Below are 25747 nucleotides of genomic sequence, written 5' to 3'. Positions count from 1 at the left end.
TGAGGTCTCTCTTGTCGGCCATCTCTGTGATCTCCTCACCTATTCTATACCTGAAAGGCTAAACCTAAAATTTCAGGTTGCCACGCCACCGAGATCTGCCTCTACTGTTCATCTTTTGCCACTAAATGATATGCTACTCCAAGTCTAGGCATAGGTTTCATGCTAAGTACTTGCATTTTTATTGTTATTCCTTCAAGCCCATGAGGAAATCATAGAGATGTTCTCTCTCTTTTATTTTCATCAACTGTTTTTGCAAGTCGCACTTGCAACCTCTACAAGAGCATTTTGGCCATGGCATGATTGACTTTAACTCATCCCAATAGCTCTTTAGCTTTGTGAAATATGCAGCACCAAAAGTTTCTCCTGTTTGGTATGCGCCACCACCCTTCATAGTTTGTATAATTATGGTGCACTACCTTTCCAAAATGCTCTTTGAGGTTTGACCAAATTTCTTGCACCATCTTTATATAACACGTGCTACTTCAGATCTCCTTATCCATTACACTTTTCAACCATCCTTTCACCATAGTATTGCAATGCATCCAGTGATTCAGGCTTGGTAAATCTATTGCAGAATAGATCCATCCATAAAACCAATCTTATTTTTGGCAAACAAGTATTGCTTATGTCATTCACCCATTTCCCATAGTTCCTTTCATGAAGGAGTTCCCCGACATATACTTGTCATGGATTATCAAACATATGAATATAGTATGGCGATAGCACATCTATACTACTAGTCTCATTAGAAGCACTCTGCTCATCCTTTAACATTTGTGTGGCTCATTATCCTAAGCTCTGCTAAATGTAATTAGGGCCAATGCTATGATACCATAAAAGATTTGAAGGGTAATTTGAATTGTATTCATCCCCAAATAAACATATATATACACAAGCAATGTATCTCGCGATTACAAAAATCTCTCTACATTAAATAATGATTCCATCTACCCGAGTATCTCTCCTATGATTACGGCATATACATATTTACAAGATTACAGCATATCAAATTCTAACATGTAGCTCCTACTGCCTTGCCTTTTACTATTACTTCTTTACCACAAGTTCTATCTTTATGCTTGTTACCTCTACTCCATAGGCCTATATTGCTACTTTAGAGATTGTTAGTGATGACACTTGGTATAAGGATTATGGTGCTAGACAACATATTACTAAATCCTCATATCACTTTTTATAAGTTCAGCCTTATATTGGCTTAAGAAAAGTCTGTGTAGGTGAACCCATCAGTGCTATGGGTAAATTTTCTTTTCACTCTCCTACTACTCATTTGAATTTATCTCGAGTTTTATGTATTCCAACCATAAAAAAAACATGTGCTCAGTTTTACAATTTACTGAGGAAATGGAGTTTCTATTAAGTACTTTCCTCTATTATGTTGGTAAAGGATTTGCAAACATGCTATCTACTTTTACACGGACTTGAAATCAATGGAATGTATCTCATGAGTAGAGCTACTCCACTACTCATTCATCTTAACATTGCTTTCTTGCTACTACAAAGTAGTCTCTTAATCTTTGGCATCATTGGCTTGGTCATTCATCTTCTGAAGTTCTTTTGTAAGTTCTTTGCTTATATAACATTCCACATTTATCTTCATCTATAACTTTCACCTTGTTTAGCTTGTTGTCTAGGGAAGAGTCATAAACTTCCTTTTTTTGCTTTTTCTACTGTATACGACAAATCTTTTTAGCTTGTAATAATAGATCTTTATGGTCCTACTCCTATTGTTTCCAATGGGTATTGCTATTATATTGCTTTTGTTGATGCCTGTACTCATTTTACTTGGATATGTTTGTGAAAAAAAAGAAGTCTAATGCCCTTACTGTATTTAGTACTTTTAAGGTCACTATTGAGCTTCAATTTAATACTAGAATCTAACAATTACAAAGTGATAATGGAGGATAATTTATCACTTTCTCTCGTTTCTTAACTACAAGTGAAATTCAATATTATTTTTCATGTCCTCACACATTTGAATAGAACAGAATGGTTGAACAAGAACATCGACAAATTGTTGAAGTTGGTCTTTCTTTACTTGCTCATGTTTCTTTTCCTTTATTCTACTAGCCTGATGTATTTATTACTATTGGATGTAATGACTTGTAATATTATGTGTTAGCTTAAGTTTTGATGACAACAAATATAGATGAGTTAACTATACCTATTGTGAACACCTCATTTTGTCTAGGCCCCCACAAAAATAAAGGAATAAAATAAAAAAAATTGAAGAGCCTTTTTTTAATAAAATAATAAAAAAATGTAATTAATAAATAAGAATTAAATGAAAAATTCCAAAATTTGTGCTTGAATATGAGTTTTCAATTAGGAAAAGTCAAATGAAAATTCAATCCCTAAAATTGTGCCTTGATTTAAAATAGTAAAAGTCAAATAAAATTAATCAAAAATTGTAATTTGATCAGATTCAACTATTAAAGTGGGAAGCCCAAATTTTCATCTATAAAAAGATGGTGATCAAGGCAAAAGGAGGAGGAAAAAAGAGGAGGCAACAAATAAAGGAGCTTGAGAGAATTTATTGTAAAGGTAGAGAATATTTGTCCTCTTGCGTCATCTCCTCCCATTATAATATGATGTTAGGATTGGGTTGGGATGCTCTAGATAAAGTAATACCAATTACTCATTATTTTAATACCCTAAGAAAAGTCAATTCTCTCATTTGAGATCATATGTATGATCTTTAAAAATATTGAAAGCTGAAGGGTACAAGATTTGTAATGATTTTGATGATCCTTTTGGTTTTCATTTTTTTCCCTTCAAAAATTGTTGTGTGTGTATTTGTTCATATATTCGTATGGATCCCTTATATCGCGTTTCCTTTCTCCTCTTCCTGACTTACTCTTTTCTTTTCTTTTTTGTTTTATTTTGTTTTTCTTCTTTGCTTCACCACCTCATTCTGAATGTCATTTTTAAAAGTGTATCAATTTTTTTTTGTCTTATATGTCCTATACGTGAAGCATCCTTTTTACATGTATATATGTGTGTTTTTTCATTCTTCTCTCCCTTTGATTTTAAGTCAACATGGCCTTTCTTTGACTCCATTTCCTTTATTTATTTTTTTTCTCTCGTTTCCTTTTCTTTTTTTTCTCTTCTTCTTTTGCCTCTCAATTATGTGAACCATCAGTATCATTTTTTTATTTTATCCCAAGTATCACTTTTCATTCGTGTACATAAAATATGTGTGTGTGTGTGTGTGATTTTATTCTAACAAACATACATGAACATATATGCTCAAAACACATGTGTTGGTTGGCTATTTCTTTTGTTAGAAGATGGAGATGATTGAAATAATTATATAAGTTGCGACAAGTAATAAAGTCCCAAAGGTTTGATCTTGATTGTTTTTTTTACAAGCTATTTATATTATTATACCCTTCTCTCGCACACACTACACTACATGATTTGAGACTTTTGTGTTTGTATTGTATTTTTTTATATCGTTTTAGATTTTTAAAGTCTTCGTAGGTAACTAGTTTATTGGTATGCCATGTGTGGCAATGGGCCATCACAGGCACACTAATCATGATTTTTAATTGATTTGCTTTTTGAAAAAAAAAACAAGAAGACCCTATTTTCTTTCCATAAATATAGGTATGCTGAAAAATAATTTCTATGTCATGCGAGATTTTGAAATCTCTGTAGGTATAAAATAAATTAATTTTTGTGTTAGATTTTTATGAATCTCTACAGGAATTTTGATCTATTTTCTTTTGTTAAAAAAATCCTTTATCAAATAAGGAAATAAGTTTTTTTTAATTAAAAGATACCAATCTAATTAATTTTTTTTAAATGAAAAATTCTTTTTCTAAAATATATTAACAAACCAACACACATTTTTAATCTTGAACTATGTGAACTTTGATTCTTCTAAAGGGTACATAGGCTCTAGGGTTTTATCCTAGGTAAAGTCCAACTTATAAATAAATAATTTTTTAATTATAATTTTCTTCTTTTTTATTAGTTAAGGGTAATTAAATTTCATTTAAGGTCATATTAATTTTGTTTAGTTAACTTAAGGTGACTGTTCCCACGGATGGGTGATGTAGGGTGCCTAACACCTTTCCCATGTACAATCAACCCCCAAACCTTATTCTGGTTATTGTAGGCCATTTTATTTTTTTAAAGTTTTTTAAAATTATCTTTTTAAAATTTTGATAGCGACTCCTACATTTATTGATTTTCCTTTCTTGGGAGATCAAGATTCAGGCGCGACACCTATGCTTAATTGCTTTCATATATATAGTAGTTAACTATAACTATGGAACAAGTGCTTTAAAATATTTTTACCTATGTTTTTCCATATTACATAAGATTTGGAAAAAATGATTTATGTGCATCAAAGTTATTTTTTACTATCATATTTTTTTTATCTTAAATTAATTGTATATCTAAGAGTATTCATAGTATTATCTTTCATAACTTGGATATATGCATATTAACACTTGGACTAATCATTTTGTTCATGATCTATCAGTTAAGGTTGTCCAAAGTGAAGATAAGAGTAAGCATGAAGAGGAACAAAGTTGAAGTCATTATTTGCATGCTACACCCATTATTAAAGAACATAAAGATAAAGAGAAAGATGATCCAAGAAGAACCTAAGAAGAATAAAGATATTCATACAAGCTTGGATATGCCTTGGTAGCCTTGGACTTTATAGGTATAATATCATTAAATTAAAAGTATTTATGTTAAGCTCATTGATTTAGATATGAAGTATTGGCTCAAGATATCTTAAATTAAAACATGCATTTTAGCTATTAAGAGAAAGTGTGAGATACAATCATGGTTTTCATCTTTCATCACATATGTCTCATAAAGGTTGAAATGTTTTGTTTACTGATTCCATAAATTTTTTAAAGTTGTTCTATTTACTCAAACGGAGTTAAGTTAAAAAAATCATGAAAACTTAAAGTTTGAGCTTTAAAAAGGAAATTGTGCAGAAAATCAGTTTTAACCTTTGGTCATGTTTCATATCATATCTCTCACTACATAGATCATTTCAATGTGAAACATATATGATTTGAAAATAGACTCTAACAGATTTTCAATTATAGTTTATTTATTCAAAATAAAGTGTGATATAAACTTTAGAATTTGAGTGCTGAGATATTGTTTCTGCACAGCTTTTAGTCTTAACCTTTGTCCACTCTTTTGATCATATCCAAAACTATATGTTAAATTTAAATATGAAACTTATTTTATTGAAGACTATACTTCAAGAGCTTTTTAATGATATATAATTTGTTAAATTTAGAATTGAACTGAGTAAGTATATATATCATGGATGAATTAAAGTTGCAACAAGCTCATATATTCAAGGAAAAGAGATTTCTTTAGCAATGTGACAGCCTATAAGAAAGAAGTAAAGCTTGAGAATATACAATAACATCTAGCATTATCACACTACTCCTATAAACTACTAGAGAAGTAACATCTAAAAGCTTGAAGTAGATGATCCCATGATCAAATTTCAAGAACTTCTTGAGCACCCAAACAACTCACTTGAAATCTAATGATTAGCCCATTAAGACTTAAATTTGAGACTGAAGTGAATGATAAGGAAAGGAAATGACATTTGAACTTGGAAGGATTAAGTAGCATCAAATTCATTAATCATTATCAAGCCATTAGATTCATAAAGTACTTGGATGAAAGGACAAAGGTAGATTTAATGGTGAAATTATGAAAATCATAATGCTACTAATGAATTATTAAAGCTATCAAAAATTGAGTATCCATGTAATCAACATGTGCCAACTTGAAAAAGGTGGATCACCTTAGCAAAATAATGAGTTCAAGTGGTTTGAAGCTGGAAATGATCAAAAGGCATCAAGCTTCCTTAGAATTGTTAGACAATTGCATCAAATTTAAAGAAATTCAACAATGGTGTCTATGAGCTTCCAACTAGAGGAATAAGCAGGAGTAGAAAAAGGAAGGAAGAATTCAAGGAGTAATAATTGGCAGCAATCTTTATGAAATCTACATCAACCTAGAAAGCCTTCAAATGAGCATTTCTAAACCTTACCTTTTTAAATTTGAATTATATGCATTCATTAAGGGGGAGTATTGTATGATTGAAAAGTTTTGATGATGAAAACTATCTTTAAAAACTTTCATACCTTGCTATGAGTTCTATTTAATTTTGAAAGACATCTTTTGAGCTTCAAATTTAGCTTAATTAAAGTCTCTTTTATATACTTTAAAGCTCATCTAGTATATTCAAGCTTGCAAACAATGTCTTTCTTGCATGTTGATATTCATAAAAGCTATTTACAATGTGAGAAGCAATATCACGCGTGATTTTGCAGGTCACTCACGAGATTTTATAGGTTAGGCACACTGACTGCTAAATCACGCAAGAGTCAGGAAGTGATTCATGCGTGATTTATCACTTGTGTTATGTATTGCCTTAAGCTTTGTTTTTATAAGAAAAATCACGCATGAGAGCCATTGTTGTCTACACAAGTTTTAGCAACTATACTTCAATACATTGTGTTAAAGTGTTGTTTCACGCATGCGTCTGATAGTAGCCACGTATGATTTGTCACTTGCTACTTAAACACATATTGCTATATTGACTTTTAAATCATCTCAAGCCAAGTTCAATTTGCTAACTTGTATGATCAATAATTCACACATTCACATCTCTTGATCATGCAAAATTTTGCTTGAGTGCATTGCATTTCCATGCATGATACGTACCTAGGCTAGTTTTGGCCTTATTGCCTGCTATTTCATGAGTGAGTCATGTTATGTTCCATGCATGATTTATCCTCCCAAATAGACTAAATCTAGAGCTGGTCATTTCACGCGTGATAGTCTTTTGCTTCCACACGATTTTTGTTCACAAGTATTGGCTTTGGCATTCTACTACCCATTTCACATGTGAGAGGAAAGAAATTCCACATATGATTTGTCACACAGAACTAATGATGGTTTCTCATGTGCAAAACCATATAAGAGAGCAAATAGGTATCACATGAATTTTGGCACACAGAACTAAATGCTTATTTATAAGTGCAAAACCATGCGTGAGAGTTCATTGAGTTCATGTGTGATTTATTACATATACAATTCTGGAACAAGTCAAGTGCAATTTCATGCGTGATGACAAGTTGTTCACATGCAAGATTTGTCACACAAAATGATTTACACATTCATATTTGTTATCTATGTGTTATAAGCATATCTTGATACATTTCCATCTTGACACTATATTTGCTAATTGATTTCTTTATGTTATTAATGTTCAATTCAAGCACAGAGAAGAATCAATACTTAACAACAAGCAATTCCTCCAAATCCCCATGTAAAATCAAAATCTATCCCTTAAGAATAATTAAGCTAGTGCACCAAGTACTTCATCAGCTTATCACAAAATGGTGTCACTAAGGGAGAGAAATCATCTTCAAGGAGCACTTCTCAGATCAAGAACATCAAAAAGCCTTATGATCATATTTCTCTAATGAAAGAAAGAAAATTATGTAACAAGAAAACTACCATTGATTCTTCAAAACTCTTCTAGCTTAAACCTAGTGAAGTTTTTGGATACATCATCATAACTTTTAAAATATTCATCCTTGGGAATAATTTTCATGTTGATATTAATTGATCCCAACTTACACAATAAGAATTTCATCCACTTTAAACCAACCCCTTCTTTCGTACTCCTTTTTTGGGGCTATGCACATCTACCTTAAAATAGTATGATTCATGCATGAAAGTCAAGAATATAGACCTTTGCTCAAACTTGAAGTCCGTATATAGCTAATCTAAAAATGTAAGAATTTAGGCTCAAATGTAATCCCATGCTTTAAGTTAGAACTATCTTGCTCTTGCAATTCATAAAGACCAAGAGTAAAATACCATGATAAAATCCTTTCCATAAATTAGGTCCTTTTGTGCATCCATAAATTGCTAGATATTGAATGACAAAAACAAGCCAAGTCGATGAATCTACTAAACCCTAATCATTACACCTACAAGTACATTTTCAAAGTTAAGTGTCTATATATGGTTGGCTATACATGAAGCACAATACTGAATTTTGAGATGATGAGTCCATCAAGACATGCATCTTTAAATATTGCAATTAGATTAGGGTAAGGAATTCAAAATGGATAGGAAGTAGTAGTAGTAGTACAAGTAGTATGCCTTATTGCTTTAGTTAAAGGTGATCTCCCTTAAATGTCTCCCCTATAAGAGAAAATAAAATTAAAACCAAAAGTTGTGTTTCTCATCAATAAAAAGCACAATTGATAAAGTACTTGTACAATGAATGTCTATCAGTTGGAAAGTTTAATTATAAATAATGATGCAACAAGAAAAAAACATCAAATTCAAAAGTAAGGAGAGAATCACCCCAAGCATTTTGATGTAAATCCTTGAAGTTTAATTAGGGGGAGCAAATGCACCCCTGGACTTAGAAAAAATTACAAGAAAGGTTTATATGTTCCAATATTTTTCACCCCTTAATCCAAATATTTTGCACCCCTTAATCCAACTTTAAATATGTTTAGATTTAGAAAAGTTTTAGTGCCCATTTGGTTCACTGAATCAAAGGGAATGTAATGGTAAGGAACAGAATGTAATGTAATGATGATTACATGAGTTTTTTGGGTATGCCATTAGGAATGGAGAAATAAATTTATTATTTTATATTTAATTAAATATAAATAAAAGTGAAATAACGAAAATGCCCTTAGAAAAAAAAACCATTTCTTCCTTCTCTGTGTAGCATCATTTGCTGACAACCATGTTCACTGTTGCCTTTCTTCCTTCCTCCTCCTCCTTCCTTATACCTGTAACATCTACAACCTTTTTTTTCCTCACCATCCTACCATAATCAATTTTGTTCATAGAAAAAGGAAATAGATTTGAAACAAGCTACATGAGCAGATATGTGGAAGACAGCAAGAAGACGAACAAGTGAGAGAACCATTGACTTGGGGGTGTGAATGATTGGAGAAGATAAGATCAACTGAAAATAAAAAAAAAACCCCCCAACCTTCCTCCTTTCCCATCATCTACGAACAAGATTGCAATATTAGCGAGGGCATCTGAGATTTGTGGGCAACAATGATGGTTAAAGAGGGAGACAATAGCAGCGGCAGATCAAAGATGGAGAAGGGCACTACTCTTTCTCGACAACAGTAAAGGTTAAAGAGAGAGATGACATAAGAACGCAACATCGAAGGAGGAGGAGGAAGTTGAGGATGGAGAAAAGGGAGTGATGTGGGTAAAGGGTAAATATGTCTATAAGTGGATTCAGGGTAACGGTAATCCCTATTACATAGGTTTTTGAGTGTAATGAGGATGCATGAGTTTAATGTAATCTGGATTATAGAGGTAATGGGGATGCAGGGATAAAAGAGCAACCAAACAACCTAAATCATTTAAATGAATGAGGATTACAAGGAGTCATAATTTAGAGAATCCAACCAAATAGGCCATTAGGCTCTCTTGAAATTAGGAATGATATTACCAGGTTTCATAACAACAGTAGAAAAAGCCTTTTCCATTGTGAAATTTGTGAAAAATCGGCTGCAAAATGTAAGGAAGATCTAATGATGAATAGTTGTCTAGTGACTTATATTAAAATGATATTTTCCTTGACATTGATAGTGAGATGACTACTTAATGATTCTAAAACATGAAGCCACGTAGGGTACAATATATTCTTTTTAAATTATTAAAATATTTTTAAGTTATTAATTTTTGAAATGTTGCATCCCATAACTCAAAATCCTGGCACCGCCACTGCCTTAGTGCGTGGATAAGTAAATTATGCATTGAATCAAATAAAGTATTTGAAACCTAGCAGTTAAGAGAACCAACAAAATCATCCAATAATATTCTATAGCACCATAATCCAAAGCATACAAACAATAAGAAGAGGTGAGAAGTATAATGGCCAATTAAACACCATGCAAGCAAAAACTAGCAATCAAAGTTAATAAATTTAAACTCAAGCTGTAAATCCATGAGCAAACTTGTAGTACATGAGCCACTATAACAAGTCATATAATTTCACTTAATACTTCAGAAAATATTTAGGCAGCATCATTTGCAAACAATGCAAGTGATCTTACTACTAATAGAGTAATGGACATAAAAAGTATATGGCATTTGGTAACATTGAAATCAAAGTTCAATAAAGAAAAAAAAAACTTTCAAAATGCAATTAGCTTCTTACTCCTTCCCATTGTAAAAAGCCAAAAACGCTAATAAGACGCGTTGGATTCAGGGGTCGATGAAGGATGATGATGAAATAAGGAGAGGAAAACAATAGTAGCAGCAAAGATGATGAAGGATGATGATGAAATAAGGAAAGGAAAATAATAATAATAGCAATAGGATAATGAAGGATGATGATTAGAGAAGAAGGAGCGACAATGATGAACGTAGTGGGGAGAAGTGATTTGATGAATGGATTTTAAGGTTCATTATTTAGTGTCGGCAGTGCACAATTGAGATAAGAATAAAAAAAGGTAGGGTGTGTGAGAATCTCCACTCATAATCTCCATCACCGGTGGAATCACAACGAGCTAGAATGATATGCTAGAAGAAATCTCATAAGTTTGGTGAGAATAATTTAATCATTTAACTCTTCAAACATTTTATATAAAGTTATTTTTAATCTTTTGATCATTCCATTTAATGTCACCACAAGACCTTAGTGCTTCCTCAAATTCCAAGGATTTATGGCCAATAAAAATCCTAATCAGGTCTTTTTGAACAATTTTCTCTAACTTTATTCAACATGTAGATCCTTACCATTTTTATTATTTTTGAATTATAGCCCTTATAATTCATTTTGTTTGAATTGAATCCTTATAATTTGATCCATTAGACTTGTTAATTTTAAAAGTTAAAATTTGTAAGTTTCTCTTTTTTAAAAAAATAAAATTAAACGCTTTTATATTTTTGTTAAAATATTATATAATTTTAGAATTAATTAAATAATTTTTACAACACAAAATTTATATGCTTAAGTTATGTAATCCAAATAATTTTTCTACACAGAATTTTCATAAAAAATTAAGAAAAAATTAACACTGAGTTAAGTCAATTTGTTTAGAAAAACATATTAGATCAAATTTTAAATAAACTTTAAAAGTATTTTTATTTTGAGAAAATTAATCTTTCAATAATAATTTTAACTCTCAAATAATAACATATTTAATAGATAAAATTATAATGACACAATTTAAATAAGATACACTACAAAGACTAATTTAAAATTGAGAAAAACTATAAATTAATCCAAAACAAAACTTAAAATTTTGATTTCACATTGTCAAGTTCCTTTCTGTTTTGGACTGAGGTGGGGTTCTTAGTTTTGCAAGCCCTTCTATACTTTGTATTGCTGTATTGAACTTCTACGTTCAGCTTTTAAACGCCATATTTTTTTCCTTCATTTTTAATAATTCAAATATTATAAGATGACAATTGAAAAATTATTATATTTATTGAAAAAGCCACTGCGGCTCTAATTCATTAAAAAAAAACTCAAAAGTTGCAATGTGATATGAGACCGTTGAAAGCATATTTTAATAGTTTGCGATGATGCCAAATTAATATCGTATTTGATGCGAAGGGGGAAAAAACTTATTCTTTTCGTTAAACATAGAAATATTATTAATTAACAAATACTACAAACAGAAAATAAGACACATTGCAATAGTTGCTACTGCTATGGTTTTTGTAGTTATCCGTCTAAAAAGCAATTAAATGAAGTTTTTAGTAAACGGATACCAACAGGAAAAGAACAAACAGAAAATATAAAAACTTGCTTAAAGAGAAAGTGGAGAGTTTGTTGCAAAGCCAGCAGTTGTAGCTGAAGCTTTTCATTCTTCCTTGCAGGACGAAAACACCAGGAATGAACCAAACTTGAGTGCCAACTGATCAAAGTTGTAACCACAAGATGATATAAAATCCGAGTAACTAAATAAGTTACACTATCTACTAGTAAGTCAAAACATAAACGAGCATGCAAAGTGAGATATAAAAATAAGTCATGTGCTCACAGCACAATATAATATCATATATAGGTATCACAAGTCACAATATGCATGATCTACAGTTCCAACTGAACTTCATTAACATCGGTCACTGAATCCATGGACCAATAATACGACTAGGTCACGTCTATATGACTAGACCAATTTGACCTCACCAAAGTGCGTGTAAATTTTGATCACAAAAAAAGAAAGTTTATGTAATTTTAGCAAAAGTAAGGTCACACTCTTCATGACTTTTCTCACTCAAGAGGGTAGGAACTAGAGCATTGAATCTATAACCTAATTACTCAACACTCCTCATTAATTAATCACGTCCTGTGGTGTTTTTTCATTAATATCTGTTAGTTCGTTATCACATTGTTTCCACTTATTTCAATTACCGTCCAGGCAATCAAAGGGACACCCCCCCAAAAAAAAAAAAACAAAGAAAAGAAACAAATATACGTATTAAGAGATCTAATTTATTTGGAAATAGCCAATTTTAGCATGACTTGGTGTAAATATATATATATATATATATATATATCTCTTTCCATAGGGACAAACAACTCTGCTTCTTTTAATTGAAAGTGTTAAGAAATCTTACCCGCTTGCCATCAGGGACCTCCTCTTTTTCAATCATCTCCCAAACTTTGATGCCTTTCTGTTCAAAGGGAAGCCTTACTTTATTTGTCTGCACAAGGACGATAAGATTGGAAGATACGCTCCTTCACAAAATTATAAATAATCTTCTACCCCCACTATAATAGAGAAAATATCACCCACAAAAGCGTTTTGTTCCTTTCAAGTTTAAAACTGGCCATAACATGACAAGAATTGTATGAGAAATTCACCTGCTGTCCTTCATTCTTCTCTATGGTAGGAACTACTTTTCTTGTTTCTGTGTCAAGATTTTGTGCTGGGTTCTTCAAAAAAATAAAAAAACAAAAGAAAAGAAAAGGATAACTAGCTTAATTCTTCAGTAATCCAGATGCAGATGAAACAAAATAATTAGGCATTCAAATGAAAAGGATAGTGAGTGCAATTTAACTCAAACCACACATTCAAATACTAAAACAAGTAAACAACCCTTGTTTTCCTGAAGCTGAAACACATTTTAGAATTACTTAAATATACTCATTTTAACCCAAGTATCTCGAATTTCAGGAGACATATAAGAAGCCTGTGTTCTCAGCACCGGTGCCTGTAATGCTTGGAATCTTTTAAAATAACAAGAGGCATAACAAGACAGCATTTTACAAACACCTCTTCTTGTTATGTTTTACAAGATATCAATAAATGCATAACAAGAATCACATGAAAAATTCACCTGCTGCATTTCACTCTTCTCTGTAATTGGAACTGCGTTTTTCGTTTCTGCATCAAGGTTTTGCTCTTTGTTCTACAGTACAAGGAAAGGATAAATTGCCTCAACTAATCAAGATTTACAAATTAAGTATGCAAATGGAGTGACAGTGGTGGCGAGCAAGTCTTAACTCAAACTACCCATTTATAGATTAAACCAGAATCATGCATATACAGACAAAAACTGGCTTTCCTGAAGCACTTTTAGGTGGGGTCTATGATGTTAAAGTTTTAGTATGCTAGTATCAAAATGATGTGAGGCATAGAAAGACACCATTTAAAATAATACCACTTTTAGCTGTGTTATCTTATAAAATAATTGAATATTAATATTATGATTTTCTTGAAAACTTTCTACTGTCATATCTAACACAAAAAATACTAAATGACAATGTACCAAACATCTAACTCTATGTTATAGCAGAGAAGACCTTTTAGCCTTTGTACTCCTATCCATCTATACACCTAATTTGTGTGTGTGTGTGTGTGGTTATTTATACCTTGCTAGCCATGAGTTTCTCTAAGGCTTCAGCTCCATTCTCTGTTATATATTTCTCAGCCAGCATTAGAAAGTCTTCTTTCTCCACAAAGACCCTCTTCCAGTTCCTGAATTTGCTTATGACTACATATAGATTGGTGCAGATGCACAACTGAATGAGCTGACTATATATAAGAGAAGCTCTTCCAAAGTCCGGTATCACAAGGAAAAGAACGATCATTAGCTTCATGTAATGCCAATACTGAAACCTGATGTTGAACATGAGAATGCAAAAGTAAGATTATAAACAATATTATTCTAATATCAGTTCACGCAATTTTAATCTCAGATGATGTGATAAAACCGGTAAAATATAGTCAAGGAAGACCCTCAACCTTTCTGTTTAGTTCTTTATTTTGGATTTACTTGAAAAAGCTTCACTTCAATTAAATTAACAATTGCTAGGGGATTGAACTTTGGGACCAAAAGAGCAAATAAATGCAATAAAGGACCAAATCATTTATAAATAATAAAATACCACTTAATGACCAAGATTTGAATTTCAAAGTTAATTTACTAAAATACCCTTACTAAGGTTTTTTTTTTCTCTCTCAAATATTTCATGTTAAATTTTGAAAGTTCAATTGCAAATCATTCTATAATTAGTTGTAAATTCAAGAAAATAAGCGTCAAATTCTTGCAACGTGATCAATGAATTTACAAAAAAATTTCAAATGATCCACATTAAATTTTGGAAGCTTATAAACAAATCATGCTTTAATAAAAAAGACGAGTAGTGTCAAGTCATAGAATGATTTGCAATTGAACTTCAAAATTTTAACATAAAACATTGAAAACTTTTTTTATTCATTCATTAAGTTGTAGGAATTTGGTACCATCTTTCTAAATTTACCACTAATCTTCCAACATTTAACACAGAACGTTGGGGAAAAAATCTTTAGCAAGGGCATCCAAGTAAATTACCTTAATCTGATATCATAATTAAAGCATTTCTAACTACACATGATTTGATACAACCAGTAAATTCTAACTAATTAAAGAAGAACCTCGACTGATAGAGAGTAAAGTGAAGCTTATTGTCAAATGGTGGAGTAAAATTGATTTACCATTGAAGAAGCTTGAGAAAAGCTTGAGAAAAGCATACTCAAAGAGGTATATCAGTGAGAGAAGTATCCAGTAAGAGATCAAATTCCGAGTGTCTGAATGGCTATCATTCTCAATTGCTTCAACGGAAGCACATCTTTGACCACATAACACCATCATCATAAACAATACAAACAGCATCACTCGTCACTGACATAATAATTCAGAGGAAATATACATATAATGCTTATCTTTATACTCATCATTAGCATATTCTGGGTATTTTTCTTACTAGCAAATTGTGGGTTTGACAGAGAGCGAGAGAGAGAGAGAGAGAGAGAGAGAGAGAGAGACTTACAGGGGATAACCCAAAGCAAGAACGGGCCTGCAAATGAGAACAACAGTAAGCAATAATAAAAAAGTGTGGGGTTAGAAAGACGATTAAATATTTAGAACATTGAACTGCAAAAGTGAGGACATATAAATTGGTAAAGATTTCAGATTAAGAAATCTGAGCGGAAGCAGAAAGTATAAATGCAGGCATATTGAATGATGCATACCATGAAAGAAAATCAATGCACTTAAGGAGGAGTTTAAGGGACAAGAAAGAAGCCATGTGTTATCGGAGCTATAGTCTTGTTTTAGGGTGACGAGGTTGAATCTGCAGAGGATTTTTTTTCCCCCCCAGAAATCTGCAGCGTACTCGATGAAGAATTGTGAAGAAGACTTCCTCAAGAAGTAAAAGGCAGACAGGGAAAAGATTCGAAAGGGACTTGGGAGAATGACAGAGACATTTAAAAGGATCCATTAATTTAAATTAAATATAAATATTTAATTTTAATAATTTATAATTTAATTTTTTTAATTTTATAATTTTACTGTAATGAATTTATAATTTTTATTTTAAATTTTAATAAAAAATAATTTTTTTATTTTTCAATCATATTAAAATTTAAAAAATTTGTAAATTTATTATAACATAATTGTAAAATTAAAAAATTGAGTTATAAATTTTTAAAATTTAACATTTGAAATTTAATTTGAATTAATTGATCCTTTTAAAATCTTTTTATTATTCTCCCAAAGGGACTTAGCATCTAGCCACTTATCACCCATTCACTTTCTCTCCATTTTCAAATCTATTTTTGAATTTATTTGTCATAAATTTCACATTTTAATAATAATTTTATGAATATTAAATCTTCATTATTTAAAAATAAATCCAAGAGTTAGGATGGAAAATGGGAAGGAAGTGAAGAGTGGAGAAATAGAAAGAAGCCAAAATTTAGTGGAAAGTAAGTAAGTTGTTCAAGTACAATAACTAATCATAGCTAGGAACAGGATAAACAAAGAACGGATAAAATAGGATTTCGACTTAACTCGCATTCTAGTATCTTTCATGGAAAGGACTAGTTAGGTAACTCATAACTTGATCATATCTAAGCTTAATCCGAAATTGAATAGAACTAGACTTGATCTATAAAATTAGAAAACTGGTCTCGATAATCTAATATTTCTCTTCTTTTTTTCTTTCGTTTCTTTAATGAAGAGAAACAATTTATTTTAACATGATAAATTTAATTAAGATAATAAAAATACTTATAATTATATGAAATTTTGTCACAAAGCATAAAAAATAATTATAATAAATCTATAACCATTTTCAATAACAACAAAAAGTATTCAATTATAATCCATAACAATATTTAGTAGCTTTTAACATGTCTAAAATACATTACAACAACAAATTGACAACAAACTTCAACTGATTTTCACACAATCATCACATTTAGCATCAACTACACTTGATGTATCTATAAAAAAAAAAATTATATACGCATATATAAAGAGGATGAAGAGAAGAGAAGTAGGAAATTAAAAAATGAGCTACGTCTAACAATTAGGTTTCAAGCTTTGCATTCAATTATATTAAAAAATAAAAATAATTATAATTAAATTTAAATAATTTTATAGAATTAGACCAAACCAAGTGATCTAAAAACTCAATCCCCTATTTTGTTCAACTTGAAGATGAAGTCTAATCTTATTAGTATTTTTATCCTTTAAGTCTCATATAAAAGTTTCATTTTAAGTCACTTTGCATGAAAAGGAGAATCATTATTTACTTCCTTTCAATTAAGGGCATTGTGTCAAATTTATTTAAGGAAAATATATATAGTTTGATCAAATCAAATATTGAAACATTTGAGATGCTTTTAAGTTGATTATAATTTGAGCCTACTGAAATCTTATGAGAGATTATGTAGATATGTGTAGATTTAAAAAGTTGTGTGAGTTTCAGTGGCTCCCTTCTTTTATAGGCATTAAGTGGCATTTTTTTTTTTCATGGTACATGCTTCGCTTTTTAAGGCTAATAGCTGCAGTTTTTTTCCATGTTTTTTCACTTTTGTCTCCTTATAAAAGTGATACATGCTTAATAGGGGTATTCAACCTCATATTTTTTCCAGTCATATTGGGATTGATCTTTTCCAACCTAAAAAAAAATTGGGATAACCGTCTCATCTCAAATATTATATATGTATATATATATATATATATATTATTTTTATTTTAAAAATATATATTAAATACATTAATTATATTAATATAATTGGACTAAAATACATAAAACTTTCATAAGCTTTGAAATAATTGCATATAAACCCCCTCACCTTTAAAATTTTAAAATTAATCTCATCAACCTTTAATTTAATTTTTTCAAATCCTCAAATCCCTATATAAAATTTAAATTATTTACATTTATATTAGTTTTATGCATTTTGTTTCTAATCAATAGTGCATAATTTTATTGTTTTAAATGATAAATTTTTATTTATATTTTCAAGTTAGATTAATGTAATTCACATGGCTAAAATATTTAAAATTTTAAATATTATCAAGTTAGATTAATATATCCTTTTATATAAGAAAATTATACACCATTGATAACAAAAAAATGAATAAAACTGATATAAAAGTAAATATTTAAAATTTTATATGATAATAATTATTTATTTCCTTTTTTTGCTATCAATGGCTTAACTATCCAAAAAATATAAGAAATTTTTTTGGGTACAACTATTCGATGTCCAAAGCTGACAGGACTAATCTAAATTTGAGCTCTATGGGCCCTAAATGGGGTAGCTCTCCCAAATATATTTTTTCCATTTCTATCATTAGTCATAGTTCTACAACATAATACTCCCCGCGTTTTAAATTATAAGACACTTTTAAAGAAAATTTAACGTTTCAAAATATAAGATATTTTGATGAAAATAAAGTTTCATTAATGATACTTTTTCAATATTATCCTTCTTATATATTCTTTCTCTTCAATATTCTTTCATGAATATAGTATTAAATGAAGTATATTTTTAAAAGTTTATATTTTTATTTTGAAAAAGTAAGATTGTAAAGTATATTTAATAAGCTTTATTGGAATGTGAGATTTTATCTAAAAATATCTTATAATTTGGGATAGAGTAAGTATTTTGTTTAATAACATTTTTTATTTAAATAAAATTTTAACCCTTACGAAAAAAGGCTTTGAAAAACAAAATTAAGATTATGGGGGTTAATTTTAAACATTTAAAGGTGAGAGGAATTACAAACAACTGCTTCAAAGTTTAAGGAAGTTTTATACATTTTAGTCATATAATTTATACTTACATTAATTATAATTTCGAACTAAAAACTTTTTATATTGATAATTTTAAGGAAAAACATAACTTTGGATCATTGCATTTTGCTCGAGTTTTGCTATAAATTTCTACACTTTTTATTCGTATTTTAGGTCTCTACACTTTTGTTTTTCAGTGTTTCAACTTCAAAAAATAAAAGTGTAGGAATCTAAAATATTGAAAAAAAGTGCAAGAACCTATAACAAAACTTGAGTAAAATACAATGACTCAAAGTTATATTTTCTTAATTTTAATGATACAGAGTAAGCAATACAAGACTACAAGGTAATCTCTTTCTTTATAATATATTAATTATATTAATATAATTTATTCTTATATATTTATATTTAATAATTTTTATTTACATCGTATTTCTTGCTTTATTTTGGCAAGAGTCATTAACTTAACACATCTCAACTAAAAAAAAGAACAATAAGTTGATTTGTGCCTAACTTATTTGTTGCTGTTGCTTTTACTGTTGTAGCCTTAATATTACTTGTAATTGCTATCATAATATATTATGTCTCATGCATACTTAACTTTAAATTTTACACTTACAGTTATGATTGATATAATTCAATAATTGATTTGAAATTATTATGGTTTTTGGAATTCCTAATGAGAAGGGATAACTTTCAAAATGTGACAAGACGGGAACCAAAATTTGATCCTAGTTATTTTTCAGGATGAGGCACAATACAATGGTGTTCTGGTTTTGGTCTCATTCTATGGACACTCCTAATGCTTGATCAAGTTTTTTATAACTTCCTTCCCTTTAGAAGACATTGATAGACTTATGACAAAATTATTATTATTTTTTTATAGTTCAAATAGTTGTGCTTGAGGCACAAATTATGTTTTTAACCCGAACAAAGGCACATTAAACTAATAGAAGATATATTTTCGTGGGAATAATTCAGCAACTCCAAACTTTTTGGAAAAATTAATTTTTTGATCCTTATACTTTTAGCAAATTTTGAAACAAGCCCATCTATTTTATTTCATTTTAAGTGGCTCCGTCTGTTTTCTGCGTTAAGGAGTGGAAGTTCATCCTTAAATCTGTCACAGCAAGGTGATAAGAACTAATGTGACATAATTTGATGAGAGGAAATATATTATAAAAGATATGATTTTGTCAAACAATAATCTAGCTACGATTTTTATAATTATAGTTAACTACAGATGATTGTTTAATTAATGATACGGGATTGTTTAATTACAAGTAAAAGTGTAAAAGACTAAAACTCAATTTTCGAACAATTGTAATCAAGATAGTCTTAACTAAATTTCCATTTTTAAAACCATTGCGGCTCAACCACAATTTTAAAGTTGTGTAGAACAAATAATTCCTCTAATATCAATTTTTAAAAAAAAAGTACGACATTTTAAATTTTTTAAACTATTTTAACTTCCAAATTTTTTTATTTTTAAATATTTTTTTTTCTAACTCCGAACCTGCTAGCATGCATGAAATAGTGAATGGACGAAGCACAGATTGAATATTATGTTTTAAAAAATAATTGAGCAATAAATATATATATTAAACGTCATATACATTGTAAATTGTGTTAATTTTCACAGAATATAGAATAATTTCGGAATGTAAAGAAAATTTAATCAGTTGATTATAATATCCCTTGGTTGATTAAGAATAATGTTTTCATGAACAAGAATTTGAATGTGAATGAGAATAAAATTGTGAATGAGTTTTATAAAATGAAATAATTGTATATCATAAGTCAGAAAAGTATAAACAAATTGAAATAATAATTCTTATATGGCAACCAAAAAAAATCTTATATCAAAATGATTTAATATATTTATTTTATTCTGCTTATAATTTAAAATATCTTATAATTTATTTTTTTTTTTTTAAAAAAAAAGACATGATGGATGTAACGTGCATTCATGTGAAAGGAATATCGATGCTTGGATGGAATAAAGATTGCTATGTGAAAGGAATAAATAATTTACTGGTGAGAATAAGATAATTTCTTATGAATAAAACTAGAAGGAGTATATCTCATATAATTATCTCCATAAAAATAATTTGAAGGAAAAAAAATTAAAATTAACATCATAAAAATATTTTAAAATTATCATTTGAAAATTGATAAGATCCCAAGTGTGTCAAAAAAGATTCAGACTAATATCAAGTAAAATTCTCCTTTGCTGGCATCACAAGAGAGAGTGCTCTTGAGCAAAATACCAAAGAATCTTGTATCTTACGTATATAACATTTGCTAGCCACTCATGATCAAGTGCCTGGAGGGTTAATGGCAGAGGCCCCCAAAAAAAATAAAAAAAATAAATCTTTCTGACAAAACATAAGAAATTTTGCAGTATCATAACTTTAACAATGTCCATGTACAGAACTCTATAGCCCCCATATAAATATGCTGGAAAAAGAAGAATTCTGAAGCAGATGACTCTTTTACTAGCTCGGATCACCAAGAATTTGGCTTTGAGCCAAGTGTTTCTTGCCCCGCAAGTGAGAAGCCAAGTCGACTTCACTTGTGCACTTTACATTACACGTGTAACATCTTAATCTGGAACTGTTCATTCCAACTGAAGTTCCAGTGTTCTTCTGACAATTCCACTCTTTCTGTACATTCTTGGACCTGGAACTCTGATGAGATGCTTTGTCTCCTGTGTCAGTTGCCGCCGCTTTTCCTCTGGTTTTCTTCGCTTTCAGTGCTTCGCAAGCAGCCCTATGCTGCTTTCCTTGCAGGTGGGAATTCAAATTTGCTTCGCAAGTAGTTCTAACCTGGCACATATCACAAGTCCACTTTTTCTGTACATCAGACACAGAACTCTGATCAGATACTCTGTTTCCTGAGTCAGTCGCCGCTGCCTTTCCTTCAGTTTTCTTCGCTTTCAGTGCTTCGCAAGCAGCCTTATGCTTCCATCCTTGCAGGTGGGAATTCAAATTAGCTTCAGAAGGCATTGTCAACTGACATATGGCACAAGTCCACTCTTTTTGTACATTCTCAAGTGCAGAAATCTGAGGATATGCTCCTCCTTCTGTGTCTGCCGCCATTTTTTGGGTTTTCACTGTGGAAGATGACGTACTTTCATTTGATTTGAGGCTGCACAAGGCTGTATTAGCCTGCAATGTTGAAAACTTGGCATAGAGGTGAAAATTAGGGAAGATAATGAACCTAAAAAGATAGAAAGTATACACATTTAGTCTATTTTTAGTACAGTCTTTAAAACTGAGTAATGGTTACTCATGCATGCAAGAGAAGGGGAATATATAACCAAGTAATCTTCCCAATCTAGAAATATAAGTGGAAAATAATAAAATTATGTAAACATTCCATTTGTTTTCAGAACCTCCGCAAATTCACTAAAAACAAAAAGTAAAGTATAAGGACCTCCCCTGAATTTTGCTACAATTATACAGACTTCATTTGATAGAGTACAATGACGTCTTGCAATCTATATAGCCGACCCCACCTAGTGGGATAAAAACTTGTTGTTGTTGTTGTTGTTGTATATAGACTTCATTTTTATTTTTAGAAGAGTTTGCTTACATTTGACAATAAATGGGAGACCTATCTAGTTCCAACAAAACTTGTGAGAGGTTTGTGTAAGTTTTAAAAATAGAACGGATATATGAGTAAAGTTACCAAAACTCATGAAAAGTTTGTAAGAGTTTTGAGAATTGATGGGAGGTTTATAAAATTTCAGCAAAACTACGGAATGTTTTTGTAACCTACCCAATAGTCAATCCATCAGTGTTCCATAGATAACAAATTTTAAGAATAAATTGAATCATATTCGTGTCAAACATTCTTTTTTGTACATGAAGAAGCAGAGCATTGAATCTAAAACACGTTGAAAATTGCTCTAACTCCTCAGCACGTAATCACAACTTGATTGGTTTCTTCCAATAATATTAATCATTGTTCATATCATTATCACTTGTTTTCCACTTTTTTATTCCCAACTCCTTTTCCAGCAAGCACAAAGAAGGAGGAAAACTGCCAGCAACTACAAGTATTGACAGACCTAAGCTATTTGCAAATAAGCAACTCCAGAATTACCTAGCATTGGGGAAAACTCTTTCTTTTACTTGAAAATGATAAGAAATCTTACTTGTTTGACTTCAGAAACTTCCTCTTCTTCAATCATCTCCAAATCTTTGATATCTTCCTGTTCCATGTGAAGCATCCCTATATTTGTCTGTGCAAAGGCAATTAAGTAGAAAAATAAGATCTTTCAGACAATTGTAAATGATCTCCTAGCACTACTAAAAGATGGGGAAGAAAAGCAACATTCTTGCTCTTCATTTATCAAACACTTCAACCCAGTAAAGGTTTCATATTTGTCATGTTTGAAACTGGCAATAAAAAGACAAGAATTACACAAGAAATTCATCTGTTGCATTTCATTCTTTCCAATGGTTGGAACTGTTCTTCTTGTTTCTGTATCAAGATTTTGTGCTGTGTTCATCAGTAGAAGAAAAGGTTAACTGGCTTAATTCTTCAGCAATCAAGATTCACATAAAATAAGTAGGCAACTTAGATGAAAGGAAATGAGTAAATTCAAATTCAACCCACACATCTACAGATTGGAATTGGTTTGCAACTTTTTCTTTCCTAAAACTCTTAAAAGAACTTGTTTTATATCCGAGATGCTCCAAGTCATCCACAATAACAAGAGGCATAAGAAGACACCATTGCAAACCACACTTTATTAATGTTCTATAAAATACCAATGAATGGATGACAAGAATGACATAAAAACTTCACCTTCAGGATTTCATTCTTCTCAGTAGTTGGAACTGCTTTTTTTGCTTCTGCATTAAGACTTTGCTCTGTGCTCTGCAGTAAAAGAAAATGATGATTGTCTTAATTCCTCAGTAGTCAAGACTCAAACCAAGTAGGCAACTTGAATAAGACTGGCGGTGAGTACTTTTGAACTCAACCATGCCAACTATGGATTAAAAACCAGCATGCATCCCTTTTATGAAGGCATTTGGTTCACTCATTTCAACTCAAGTATCTCAAATATTAGGTGGTATCTACGATGCCCATGCTTTGGTATACTGTTGTCCAAATTGAGTAACCTGAGTATCCAAAATATCAAGAGGCATAGGATAATCCCATTTCAATAACACCACTTTTAGCTTTGTCATCTTTCATAAAATAAAATACCAATTGTTCTATGCTTTCCATGAAAATCTTCAATAACAACTAGATGTGTATCCCATGCATTGCTGAGAGTTTGAGGAATGAGTCGTACTATACATAGCTAATAAATAGAATAGCTTGTTGGAGTCTTATATTTTACATTGATGTACCAAACCTCTCTTAACCCTAAGTAATAGCAGAGAAGACTTGTTTCATTTGTACTCCAATACACATACATATACCTGATGTGTGTGTGTGTGTGTGTGTGTGTGTGTGTGTGTGTGGTGATTTATACCTTGCTAGCAATGAGTTTCTCTAACGCTTCAGTTCCATTCTGTGTCATGTACTTCTCAGCCTGCATTATAAAGTCTTCTTTCTCGACAAATATCTTCTTCCAGTTGTTGAATCTGCTTATGATGACACATGAACGAATGAGGTGATTATAGACATAAGCAGCTTTTCCAAAGTCCGGCGTCATGAGGCAGACAACAATCATTAGCTTCATGTAATGCCAGTACTGAAACCTGATGTTGAAGATGAGGAAGGCAAATTGAAAGTAAGATTGGTTCAGAACCGTAATCTGATATCATAATTAAAGCATTTCTTACTACAGATGATATGATAAAACCAGTAAATTCTGATCAATTAAAGAAGATTATCAACTGATAGATAGAAAAGTGAAGCTTTTTGTCAAATGGTAGAGAGTAAAAATGATTTACCATTGAAGAAGCTGGAGAAAAGCATACTCAAAGAGGTATATCAGTGAGAGAAGTATCCAATAGGACATCAAATTCCGAGTGTCTGAATGGCTATCATTCTCAATTGCTTCAATGGAAGCACATCTTTCACCACATAACACCATCATCATAAACAACAAAAACAGCATCACTTATCACTGGCATGATAATTCAAAGGAAATATACAGATAATGCTCATCTTTATATTCATCAATTGGCATATTCTGGGTATTTTTCTTATTAGCAAATTGCAGGTTTGACAGAGAGAGAAACTTACAGGGGATAAGCCAAAGCAAGAACGGGCCTATAAATGAGAACAACAGAGAGTCAACAATCAAAAAGTGGGGGGTTAGAGAGACGATTAAGTATTTAAGAACATGGAACTGCAAAAGCGAGGATATATAAATGGGCAAAGAATACAGATTAAGAAGCAGAAAGTATATACCATAAATGCAGGCATATAGAAAGAGCATACCATGAAAGAAAATCAATGCATCTAAGGAGGAGTTTGAGGCACCAGAAAGAAGCCATATAGGATCGGAGCTACAATCTTGTTTGACGGTGACGAGGTCGAATCTGCAGAGGATTTAATGAAGAATTGTGAAGAAGACTTCGTCGAGAAGGAAAAGGCCGAGGGGGAAGAAGAGAAGTGTCGTCGTGTAGACTGTATAGTGGGTTAGTCATCTACTGTCTTTAGTCAAATCATCAACTGTCTTTATTCAAAGTCCGTAGCTTGCGATTGATTGGCCAACATTTTCCTTATTTTTCATTGGTTGATTTCAATTTTATTTTAAATTTGATTGGTCACAAATCTGTATGTTTAAATCCCCTTGCGTTCAAACCTAAAGAAACGTTGTGTTCACATTGCTTTCTTCTGTTTTTGGGCTATTTTTTCCAACTCCTTCTGTTATTTTCCCTAGGCACCGAATGGGTTATTAAATACTTCTTTATCTAATTCCTTTTAACAGACGTTCTATTCGGTTCACTATGCTTTCTCTTAGGCCCGTTTGGTATCCAAGGATTGAGAGTAAGGAAATGGAACCAGACATGGAATCCTGGCCAATGCTGGTTTGGTATGACATATTTAGGATTCTTAAGAATCTTAAATTCTACCAAAATTCTTGGAATCAGATTCCCTCCTCACTCCTAAGAATCGGATTCTTTTCCATGGAATCCCATTTTGCCCTCTCCAACACCTTCATCG

At 31.0% G+C, this 25747-nt stretch overlaps 2 protein-coding genes across 4 annotated transcripts in view; both read right to left on the bottom strand.

Moving 5' to 3' along the window:
* LOC129306217 (uncharacterized) overlaps nt 1-25182 on the bottom strand; it is a 40552-nt gene extending 15370 nt beyond the window's left edge. The window contains exons 1-7 of one of the 3 annotated variants that reach the window (XM_054946683.1): nt 25019-25182; nt 24821-24847; nt 24526-24648; nt 24102-24330; nt 23426-23497; nt 22770-22856; nt 20816-21792 (exon numbers count right to left, since the gene is read on the bottom strand). In XM_054946683.1, coding sequence (XP_054802658.1) covers nt 21106-21792; nt 22770-22856; nt 23426-23497; nt 24102-24330; nt 24526-24648; nt 24821-24847; nt 25019-25074 — 1281 coding nt within the window. In that variant the 5' untranslated portion in view covers nt 25075-25182 and the 3' untranslated portion in view covers nt 20816-21105. Of the gene's footprint in view, nt 1-20815; nt 21793-22769; nt 22857-23425; nt 23498-24101; nt 24331-24525; nt 24649-24820; nt 24848-25018 lie in introns of those variants that run through there. The other 2 variants (XM_054946684.1, XM_054946685.1) reach the window with 2 other exon arrangements.
* On the bottom strand, nt 11727-15695 carry LOC129306221 (HVA22-like protein a). The gene is made up of 7 exons (XM_054946691.1): nt 15549-15695; nt 15347-15373; nt 13907-14153; nt 13372-13443; nt 12896-12967; nt 12649-12735; nt 11727-11942 (listed from the first exon to the last, which is right to left on the bottom strand). The coding sequence occupies exons 1-7, from the start codon at nt 15602-15604 to the stop codon at nt 11889-11891; spliced, it is 615 nt and encodes a 204-aa protein (XP_054802666.1). The 5' UTR covers nt 15605-15695; the 3' UTR covers nt 11727-11888.
* Nucleotides 25183-25747: the final 565 nt, after the last annotated feature.

Source organism: Prosopis cineraria, unplaced genomic scaffold (genome assembly GCF_029017545.1).
Source record: "Prosopis cineraria cultivar Desert tree isolate PC_DT_omini unplaced genomic scaffold, ASM2901754v1 PC3, whole genome shotgun sequence".
NCBI classification, from domain to species: domain Eukaryota; kingdom Viridiplantae; phylum Streptophyta; class Magnoliopsida; order Fabales; family Fabaceae; genus Prosopis; species Prosopis cineraria.
Note: the sequence above shows the minus strand (reverse complement) of the source record. Positions and strands in the feature narration are given on the sequence as shown.

Excerpts from the sequence above, each read along its gene's own strand:
- LOC129306221 (XM_054946691.1), bottom strand. The coding sequence starts at position 15,604 with ATGGCTTCTTTCTTGTCCCTTAAACTCCTCCTTAAGTGCATTGATTTT. Across the intron at positions 15,374-15,548 it reads TGCATTGATTTTCTTTCATG|GCCCGTTCTTGCTTTGGGTT; the intron begins GTATGCATCATT and ends TCTCATTTGCAG. Across the intron at positions 12,736-12,895 it reads AGAAGAATGAAGGACAGCAG|ACAAATAAAGTAAGGCTTCC; the intron begins GTGAATTTCTCA and ends GTCCTTGTGCAG.